This window comes from Prunus persica, chromosome G1 (genome assembly GCF_000346465.2).
Source record: "Prunus persica cultivar Lovell chromosome G1, Prunus_persica_NCBIv2, whole genome shotgun sequence".
Taxonomy (NCBI): domain Eukaryota; kingdom Viridiplantae; phylum Streptophyta; class Magnoliopsida; order Rosales; family Rosaceae; genus Prunus; species Prunus persica.
In genome coordinates this window covers 19,169,290-19,180,163 of record NC_034009.1, presented here as the reverse complement: position 1 = coordinate 19,180,163, position 10,874 = coordinate 19,169,290, and the positions used below count along the sequence as shown (strand labels likewise).

Sequence of the window (10,874 nt, the reverse complement as noted above, 5' to 3'; positions counted from 1 at the left end):
TTCCTTTGTCTATCACGTAATAATTAGATCCTCAATTATTTATTTGGATACCTTTATCGTAATACAAGAAGGCTGGAAATAGATATTTCTGTCCAATTTTTTGACTGAATAAGCAAGTATTCTTGATATGAGGGACGAAATTGAAAGAAATTTGATGGAATTTGTAATGTGTCCTTAAATTGTAAGGATATCAAACTACAAAAGTAAAAATAAAAGAATTGAAACTACAAGGAAAAAATTGACAAACTACAGAAACTAAAATTCACTTTTGACCCCTGAAAAATCACGATCATGTTTTCCAACTGGAGGTGGAGCATATTCTTGCGTTTGCTACTCTGGTTGCCACAGTATCTTAAACTTCGTAAGCCAGGCCAAGTGCCAACTTCCTCTCAAATAATGCAGAAAACTCCAAAACCTCAACCAACTAACTTTTTCCACGAACTCTTACAATTCCCACCTGTTGCTCTCACAGTCTCACTGGTTCATCATGACACCAAAAACAGAAGAAGGATTCATTTTCTGAAAAACCCAAGATCAGGATCCTTTTTTTTTTAAGTTTCCCATGGCCTGTGTTGAAATTTGACTTGTTTTTTCATTTGGTTATCGATTTTTTGTGAAAAATTCTTGATTATCACCCCAAAGTTTCAAAAGGACATGCTCTTTGCAATTCTCTAGTTCCACGGTGCATGCTGTAGTAGCTTAATCTAACTGTTTTCTGAGATGGGTTCCTTCACAAAGTTCATGGCATCTGCTATTTTCTTCATAATTTTATCATTTTTTCTTGTTCCTACAAGAACCCAAGAAAAAGGATTCATATCTGTTGTCATATCCAGCAAGGGGCTTGAGTTTTCCAAGGACTTGCTAATAGAGCAGGCTGTTTCCTCTATAATCCCCCTTCAACTGCCTCAGATTGAAAAGTCTGTGAAAATCCCACTTGTTGGCCGAGTTCATGTTGTTCTATCCAATATCACAACTATAATGTTGATATTGCTTCTTCATATGTGGAGACTGGTGACTCAGGTATTGCTTTAATTGCTTCAGGAGCCACGGCAAATTTGAGTATGGATTGGTGGTATTCTTATAGCAGTTGGTTATTTGATATTTCAGATAATGGGGACGCCTCCATTCAGGTATATGGAGCAACTTAGAAAGGCTATTCTTTCTTCTTTATAAACTTTTTTGTTCCTTTTTATTTTGCTTTGATCTTGCTTTAATGGCATTTGAATTATGAACCAACACATAGGATTATGGTAGATGAGGCTGTTTTTATCCTCTTTTTTTCTGGAAATTTGTAGTTCACTTCTAATTAGACTTGACATAGATTTTATGCAACCAATAGGCCTCTGATAAGTTGATAACCCTTTTGGCTAGCCATTTTCTGTATTTTCTTTTCCTCTTGAGGACAGTGAGAAGTGACCAACGTGGAGTGGCATGAGCTGTCTTGTTTCCTTAGGAAGCCTCATGTTGGTTTCTTTTGTGGAGTTCCAATCAATACGTCCCATAATTTCATATCATAAGTCAATGTAACAGATTTGTAAGTAGAAAATGAAATTATGATACAGTTAAACAAAGTGCAGTTATAGTGAACTTTTTGTGGTCAAACTCTGTAATGTGCTGCAGTATGTTATGTGCGTTCCAAGATCATCGAGTCATGAGAAATTTCCATTGAGCTTGAATTGTTGAAAGGAAAGAGGTAGAGGATTGGAATGAATTAAACTAAGATACAATGTTCTTAGCAAACTTAATCTTATTTCTCCCCAATTTGTTTGATTTTACCTTGTTAAAAAGTGGTGCTTCTGAAAAAGGTTGAAGGTATGGAAGTGGGTGTTACCTTAGTTTTGAATGGCCAAGAAGGAACTCTTAAGCTGTCTGTTCTGGAATGCGGATGCTATGTGAAAGATATCTCCATTAAGTTAGATGGTGGAGCATCTTGGCTTTACCAAGGGTATGCAATCCTCTTAATCAACTTTGCTATGAGAAAGACTTATGTGCCTCTTTGTTTCTGTCAAAGGTCGTTCCATACCCCCTCCCCTGTTCCCAATTTTTGTAGTTGGATCTGCATCTATATCAACCAAGGCCACTTAAGGTCCACCCATATGGTTTAAAATTCTTTTTCTGACCACAAATATTGCAGTTGATCCTCTGACATTCTCTTTCAGGTTAGTGGATGCTTTTGAAGGTCAAATAGTTTCTGCAGTTGAAGACAATATTTCCAAGAAAATCAGAGAAGGAATAATGAAGCTTGACTCCTTACTGAAATCACTTCCAAAACAAATCGCACTGGATGACATTGCTGCTTTGAATGTTACATTTGTGGGCAATCCTGTATTGAGTAATTCTTCCATTGAATTTCATATCAATGGTCTATTCATGGCTCCCAATGATGATTTTGCTTCCAGCCTATACAATAAAGGTTCACTAGATCATGTTCTCTTCAATGCTCCAGCTAAGATGGTTGAGATATCATTACATGAAAATGTCTTTAGCTCAGTGTCCTTAGTTTTCTTCAATGTAAGTTTATTCTTTTCACCTCTGTTTTTTTCTTCAGATAATACTAAACAATAATCATTCATTTATTCCTTTTTTGAAATTCGCTTCATTCTTCTTCCAATAAGGTTATCTATAGTTATCAAACTTCTGTTTACAGAAATCTTACTTCACCATTTCACAACGAACTGACCTGTGCCTGGCCGGATTTGTACCCTTGTAGCTCTATATTTTAGAGTTCAAGTACATAGTGAAACTAAGATATTATTTTTCCCCTTGTATTCGTTTAGGAGAATTATATGCAATGGGTGATCAACAAAACACCAGACCAGTCCCTTTTGAATACTGCTGGATGGAAATACATTGTTCCTCAACTGTACAAGCAGTATCCCAATGAAGATATGGAGCTTAATATATCTGTATCTTCTCCACCAATAATGACAGCTGTTAACAATGGCATTAATATCACTGTTTACTCTGATGTGACAATTAGTGTCATGGATGCTGATGAAGTAATACCGGTTGCGTGCATATCATTGGTATGCTTCCCTGGAGTGATTGTATCCTCCCATTAGTTTCACGCACATTTATATCACCTTGTTCATTATGATTTTCCATGTGTTTTTTGTTGGTGCAGGAGAATCATGCTTCATGTTTTCCAGATATCTTGATAAATAAACTAGCTGGTACTATTAAATTGAATCATGTTACTGCATATTTGAAGTGGAGCAAAATTGGTAACCTTCACATGCATCTTGTTCAGGTACATTCCTTTGTTTCATGAAATGATTGAAATGATTGTTTTAAGCTTCAAATGCACTTTACAGAGCTTTTTTCTTCTTTTTTTTTTTTCTTTTCTTTTTCTGTGTGACTTCACATAGCATTGTTAATATAGTTTTGTTAAAAGAGCCAGCCTGTCGATCATAGTTGAATATAAGCATTTCCTGTTATATAAAGTAGTGTAGAGACATGGTACAAGCTGCAGGTAAATTTTTGGACCTCTTGGTCTTAATTACTTGTTAATGAGCCCCAACTGTGAGTGCTCATGAACCTGTATCAACTTGTGGGGTAAACAAGATTTGATATGTTATGCAGAATATTTATATTTTTTTTTTTCCGTGAAAAATTTATAAGTTGAATTATAGTACATAGTCTACAGACTAGAGCCTAGACAACATTACTTTCAAATGCATTTTTTACGTCAAATTTGTCCCGTGTATTTTTTATGACATGTATCTGAGGGAAAATTTAATTTATCTTCTCTTGTACATTCTCCTCTTAATATAGAGCCATTGCTCCATTTGATATCAATACCATCAAGATTTTTCAACTGCAGGCTGTATTGTCAACAATTCTCAAAACTGTTGTGGTGCCATATGTGAATTTACACCTCTGGAAAGGACTACCTTTACGACTTCCTCATGGGTTTACACTACATAATTCTGAAATCTTCTCCATCAATTTAAGGCTTATGATATTCAGCGACGTTGCGATTGCAGAACAATCTCCAACATCAGTAAGCAGACCTTTAATTTCAATCAGATAGTATGTAAACTTTGTATACTAGTAGGTGTTTGTTTTTCTGTGTACATCATTTTAGAATAGTGATTAGGTGCATAGGATGTGTTGAATCTTACAGTCAAACTTAATGACTTCTCAAAATGTATATATTGACACGTAGAGATGAGGTTAAGCATAGGATGGTCATGATCGCACAGCACACTTGGATCCACAATGATAGGAAACCACCCAGCTTTACAAGCCAAGACCGATAGATTCTAAACTACTACGGCTACTTGCTTCTGTTAGACGCCCGAAATGCTTCAAACACACGATATTACAACCAAGGAGACCATTTTGCATCAAGGCCCCGAATACGAACACCAACACAAACTACAACCACAGCAGTGGCAATGCTGAGGAGACAAGTCTGAGTAGATACCATGACTCACTTAAGCAACTGGACAAGCTCGACCTCATGAAAGCTGCAAAAGTCCTCTTCACTGGTCGACCTTCCAAAAAGAAGTTTGGGTGTTGCTTTGCTTTGCATTTTCTGTTTCTTTCATTTGTTCTCTGTTGGTTTTGTTTTTGTTCTTAAATCTTGTATGTTGTTTTTGGTTCTCATTGGCATTGTATGAAACAAATTTGTGCATGCATGTAGACACTAGACGCTTTGTAGCTGGGAGAATGTTAAAATGAAAATTTTATTGAAATTAGGAGCATGGTGGGTGTTTTAAGGTTTTAATGAACGAGTGCTAACAAAGGTGGTGTTGAAATATTGAATTTGAAGCCAGTTGCTGAAGCACCTGTTGAGGGTGGTCTTGATTTCTTTGAAGTTGTTCAAGGATAGAAAAATGTTCAAGCAAATGTTCGTGTATGTGTAAAATTTAAGAAGGAATGCATTTTAGTCCACCCCAAATAAATCATTCTAATTTTTTGAGTCTTTAATTGTTAGAATTTCCTGTTTGGAGTTAAAAGGAAACAAATTTAATGATTAGGTCTTTGGTAATACATAAGTACTGAGAAAGGAACTTGATACACTGTCACTAGTTTTGCAGCAAGCCACTTAATTTTCTTCTCGTCTAGGCTAGAATGACCTTATTTGTGACTGCGTGCTCCTGATTATTTGCCAAATAAATCATTAGTGAACAAGATTATCTGTACTTTAAATGTGACTGGTATCTGAGACATGTTCTTACCTTTCTCCTTTTCATGGTTAGGCTCGATTTCCATTTGGTACAACTGTTCTTTGCTTGCATGCCTTCTTTGGGTGTAAATCATGTTTCATATTTGATTCTCATGGTTTCACACTACTAACTAAGAACTTATTTTGTGTAACAGCTGTGTATCTAGTGGCTCAATATGCCCGCTACGAAATCAGAAGAATGGAAGCGGTAACTGAACCAATATGCTTTTGTGCTGATATCTTTAGTGCATATATATTAGTTGCTCTTTATTGGATTGTATGCCATTGTGTGTTTCTTCCATCATACCATCATCTATCTTTTTCTCTTTTTCTCCATCTTTGCTCTAAATCTATGATACTTCTTTCATTGTTTGAATTCACCATTTACAATCCAAGGATACTCCTTAAGAATCTGTCTAGTTTTCTAAACAACCTTTTCAGAAACATGCTGCAATGAGTTTTTATTTATTTATTTATTTTTTACTGATTCACTCATCATATGTTGATGGCATGCCTCGAAGTTACCTGAGTTAGAGACTTGGCAACGATAGTGTTGTGAAACCAAAAGTTTCACATATACTAGGTTAATGATTTGCGTATTACCAACTCTATGCTAAGACACAAACACACACACACATGTATAACCGTATATATGCTATCTAAATATTGGATATTTAGAAGATCATGGGTGCATAGTTTTTCCTTAAATTATTGAAAAAGTTAGGTTGTAAACTTTCTAAGTTCTAACTAACCATGTACAACTTCAACTTTTCTAATCATATGATATCTAAATATATGGTGTTAAATTTGATAAGGGCATATTTGTAAATTGGCCAAGATATGTGTGTCGCTAATGTTTATTTCTTTGTTAATCTTGAATCTGATGCTTGCTTTTTGGTTGCCTGTGGTTAAAAACTTTACTGGATTTCTTTTTATTTATTTTCCTCTCCTCACCGAAATCATCATCTTAGGAACTGGAGGAGAAAAAGAAGAAAGAAGAAAGAAGAAGCGAAAGCAAAAGAAAAAGAAAAAGAACTAAATGCTGCTGAAGAAAAAGAAGTAGAATCTAATCCGGAACTTTTGGAGGTGAGAGTGAGACTACATAAACTTGAAGAAACTCTGAAGGAAATTGTGGTTGAATCAAAGAAGCAAATGAATAGTGGCCAAACAAAAGCGCATGAAGGAGGAAATGAGAAGTAACAGAAGCAAGTAGCCATAGTAATTTAGAATCTAGCAAGCCTGTTGAGAAATATCCCCTCATTAAACAGGATTCTGTAGAACCAAGACCAGCCCTCAGCAAAGAGAGGGCAGTAGGTCAGCAGCCGGTTCCTAATGCTAACTCACAGGATCAGGAGGGCAAGACCCCAGCTTCTGAAGACGCTGAAAGATGAAGAGAAGTTCTTTCAGTTATTGTCTATAATTTTTGGTGTAGCATAGGCAAGAGGAAACACGTGGATAGAACAAATTGAATTTTAGTTTGGGAGTTTAATACGAACTCAATTTTCTTTTCTTCTTCGCCCTTTTCTGCTTGCAACATGCAAGAAATACTTGTAGAGCTTTTTTCCCAGTCTTGATCACTGTGAGGATCTTGAAAGCAGACTTTTGTTGCAAGATATTGCGTGGCTGTTGGTTCTTGAGTGGTATCTGGAGCAGGAAATGCAACTTGCATTGGTCATTTTTGAAACAAATTGGCCTTCCGAAATGCAAGGATGCATCAATCAAATTGCTGGTTCTACGTAAACTGGTTGATTTTTTTAACCATCTCCTAACTTAAACAGCCTCATTGTTGTTGAATTATATAGATTGGAATCATGTTGAAAGTTTGGTACTAGAGTTATAACTTCAGCAACAAGGCTGAACCTGAGTTTTGAAGCTATAAGCATTTATCACGGTTATAACTTGCTTTCAAAATTTTCGTTTTATTTTGTGACTTGCAGGCCTTCCTAAAAGGTTCACCTCTCACTCACACTTGATGTTTCAAGGGTTTCAAGGTTCATCTCAGTTTTAAGAAGCCAAAACCTTTTCCGTTTTCGCACTTGATATTTTCGTTATTTTACTTATCATGCATTTTGTGTAGTCCATCTGCAGCACGAAGACAGCAGGAGCCAACAATTCACAAGTCTTGAGAAGTAGAAGTGAAAATAAATATTGACACTAGGTAATCTCAATGGACAGAAACACCAAGTTCAACAGGACATCAGACAGAAGTATACATAATTAATTTCAAATTATGGGTATTAATTTGAATGCCTATTAAATATTATTTGTATTTGACATCCATTTACCTCTGAATATATTCATCCAATAAATGGAATATTCATTTCTGACCAAAATATGAATCGTTAATGGGACAGATTCAAATGAATGGCAGAGATTAGAACTCCCTTGATTATGTACAAATTTTGAAGTAAGCAAATCTTATTCTTCAAATTCCCATATAAATTAATTAATCATGAATAATGCTACTCTTACCATATTTATATATCACATCTTTATATCATTTTATATGGCAGCTGAGGTGGACAGCCACATCAATTAAAATTATTTAATATTTTCTTTTCTTTTATGATTTATTTCAATATTTATTTTTCTAATTATCTTAATTAAAATACACTTCATTGATTTAATTTATGTGACATATAATATGGACATGCCACATCATGTGGCATAGAAATGTGGGGTAAAAATGTGATAAGTGTAGCTTTACTCATTAATCATAGTACAATTTGAAAGAGTGAAATTTGATTCTCCTATAATATTTTCATGGAAAATGCTAAGCATACCGCATTCTTATACCACATTATGTACCACCTCTCTAATAAAGGTAGGTCCCATTATATTGGTGGGCACCACCTCTATTAGAAAAATGGTATACAGTGTGGTATAAAAATATGATAAGCCTAGCATTACATTATTTTCATTGAAAGGGCCCATCGTTTAATGACCCAAAATAAAAGGAAAAAGAAATTAGAAAGAACAGAGTTTCCAAATTAGAAAGAATTTTCTTCGTCAAATCCGAGAGGGTACAAGAGGCAAGGAGATCATAGGGTTTGGATTTGATTTTGATATGTGTTTATGAGTTTATGAGTTTGGATTTATTTGTAGGTTTTATCGCAGGGAGAGAACGCGGAAGTGAGACATTGAAAGTCCACCATCAACCGTCCGATTAAAACTAAAACAAACACACAATATTGAAAGTTCACCGTCCGATTTTATTGGACGGCTCTCTTTAAAAGCCATTTTCTCAAGGGTTTAAGCTGTTGAAGAACCTCTTGCACCATTAGCTTGAGGTATAAATACAGGTCAGAAAACTGAACCGCGGCTCGGTGCCTGTCGATCTGCCTTTACCAAGAGAAGAAAGAGAAGCCTCTCCGCCATCAAAATGGTATCTTCAATTTCTCTTTCTCCCTGTGTTGCGTTGGTTAAAATGGTTATAAACATGTAGATGTACACACATTGATATATACACATTACTATGCACATACTGAAATTTAAGTGCTTGTTCTGGTAGTTTATGCGTGAATCGATCCATGTAGTGAAATGGGTTTTCTTCAATTTTTCTTGTTTGGGTTTTGTTGGACGGTGGCAAAGTTATTTTTGTTGAGATACGTTGGCACCTGGAATAAAGATTTAAGTGCTATTTGAGCATTCCCGTCTTGATCTATTTCTGTATGTGCATAGTTGACTGTGTTTTTGGAAAAAAAATGAAGATACATAGATTTCTGAAAAGGCTTAGATGAGGTGCATTTTGGGTATGGGTTGATTGAAGCATAATCCAATAGTAATTATAAAAGAGGGGAGTCTTTAGTGTCTTTTTTGACTGCAAGTGTGAATGAAAACTCAAAGTTTAGGTAGAGAGAATGAAGGTAATGTTCAGAGGATGGTGGATGAGGTTAAGTGGAATATCTTTGAATAATTTAAAAATCTATATTTAGATAAATGAATGTTTTTTTGACAATTCCTTTTTTCACTTAAAATGATAATTCATAGTATTGTAATTTGGTTTAGTGGTTCTGTTCTTAGATTCCAATCCTTGTTTTCATGTCACTACTGCTTCTAACTTATCGCATTTTTTATATGGCTGGTTCCAACAGTTTTTTAAACTCTGGATTTAATTCTAGTAAGATTGTCTTGAAGCCTCAAGAGAAATGTTATATAGAATTTCATTTTGTTGCCCATCATATCCTGATTACAGTACATCAGTGATGATATTATCAATCTTGGTGCATTCATATCCTGACTAAAGTCCTGTATTATGTTTTCTGGGGCCTTGTTACTTTTAATTTGATACCTTTTAGATCCTTTTGAAATATTCAGTTTTTATTCTGTTACATTTTGTTCAGGTTGGCTTCTATGGTTATGATTTTCCACGTTGTTTGCTGAGATTGGATCCTTTATTGTTTTATGTTTTCTTCTTTGGTGCTAAGATTTCCTGTTTGTTGTTTTCTCCACAGCCTAAGCAAATCCATGAGATTAAAGATTTCCTTCTCACTGCAAGAAGGAAAGACGCACGCTCGGTGAAAATTAAGAGGAGCAAGGATGCGGTGAAGTTCAAGGTCCGTTGCTCCAAGTACCTCTACACGCTTTGTGTTTTTGACACAGAGAAGGCTGACAAGTTGAAGCAGTCTCTTCCTCCAGGTAAATTGTTATGGAAACACTATTATCTGTATAGAAGCAAGCAATAATGCTATTGCATGTCCTTAAAGTTATTAGGTTTTCTGTGTTAGTTTAAAGTAATTTAGGCCTCTAGATATCAACTGGGTTCTTCACAAACTGTTTCCCACAAAATTAATTGTGCAAATGCAGTTGCATGGGCTGTGAAAGTACGTTTGTGCAAGCATATAGTTCTCTAGATACGTTTTCAAGTCGCCCATTCTTTCTTTTCACTTGTCAGGATACAAGTAATGTCATTTATTGTTGGGAGTTTTTATTTTATAACCTAGTTTGTTGTTAAATGACTTGGGCAACTTTGAATGTTTATGCTTACTTTATTTGATGTACTGACTTGGTTTTTTGTTCAATTTGTTGTGACTGATTAAAGGAATGAAAATTTTACTTTCATGTTTGCAGGTTTAAGTGTGCAAGACTTGTGAACTGGAACACCCTGATCTTATCAGATGGTTTCTGGGAGTTGAGATTTGGAAAACTTATCTTTTATCGTAGAAATGAAAATACTGTTGTAATGAATTGTAATTGCATGCTGCAATTGTTTGGTGGATAGTCTTTTTCAATTATGGCTATTTAGACATGTTTCATCGCTATGCAATTACCAGTTTTGATGTGTGTTTCTACTGTTTGTTTAGTTTGATACGTTGATGCTGAAATTGATTTCATTGCCAAGCCTTAATTCATTGCCGTGCCAAATCACTTGAATATTGTATTTAAATGTAGTTTCATCTTAACCAATATTAAAACATGTTGCAAATGTTAATCAGATGTTCTGCGTATTGTGTTGTCTATTAGTTTTGTACTTATAGTGGCAGCGCTTGAGATTTGTTTAGATGTTTGGGTATGGAGAAAAACTTGTACATTACAATCTAACATGGTTGGTTGGGAATAGCAAAACAGTGCTATTCTTATGCCATACAAGTTTTTTTTCTTTCCCAAATATGCTATTAGAAGTAAAAATTAGTAAGGGTTTTCGACCGAAATGATTCCCCAATTATTGCTCCATTTTGGTCCACTAACTAAAATTTTCTTT

At 35.1% G+C, this 10,874-nt stretch overlaps 1 protein-coding gene and 1 pseudogene across 1 annotated transcript; both read left to right on the top strand.

Annotated features, from left to right (window-relative positions):
• LOC18792985 lies at positions 309-7,006 on the top strand (annotated as a pseudogene).
• On the top strand, positions 8,357-10,520 carry LOC18792522 (60S ribosomal protein L38). The gene is made up of 3 exons (XM_007227454.2): positions 8,357-8,558; positions 9,628-9,811; positions 10,244-10,520. The coding sequence occupies exons 1-3, from the start codon at positions 8,556-8,558 to the stop codon at positions 10,264-10,266; spliced, it is 210 nt and encodes a 69-aa protein (XP_007227516.1). The 5' UTR covers positions 8,357-8,555; the 3' UTR covers positions 10,267-10,520.

Excerpts from the sequence above, each read along its gene's own strand:
- LOC18792522 (XM_007227454.2), top strand. Across the intron at positions 9,812-10,243 it reads GAAGCAGTCTCTTCCTCCAG|GTTTAAGTGTGCAAGACTTG; the intron begins GTAAATTGTTAT and ends TCATGTTTGCAG.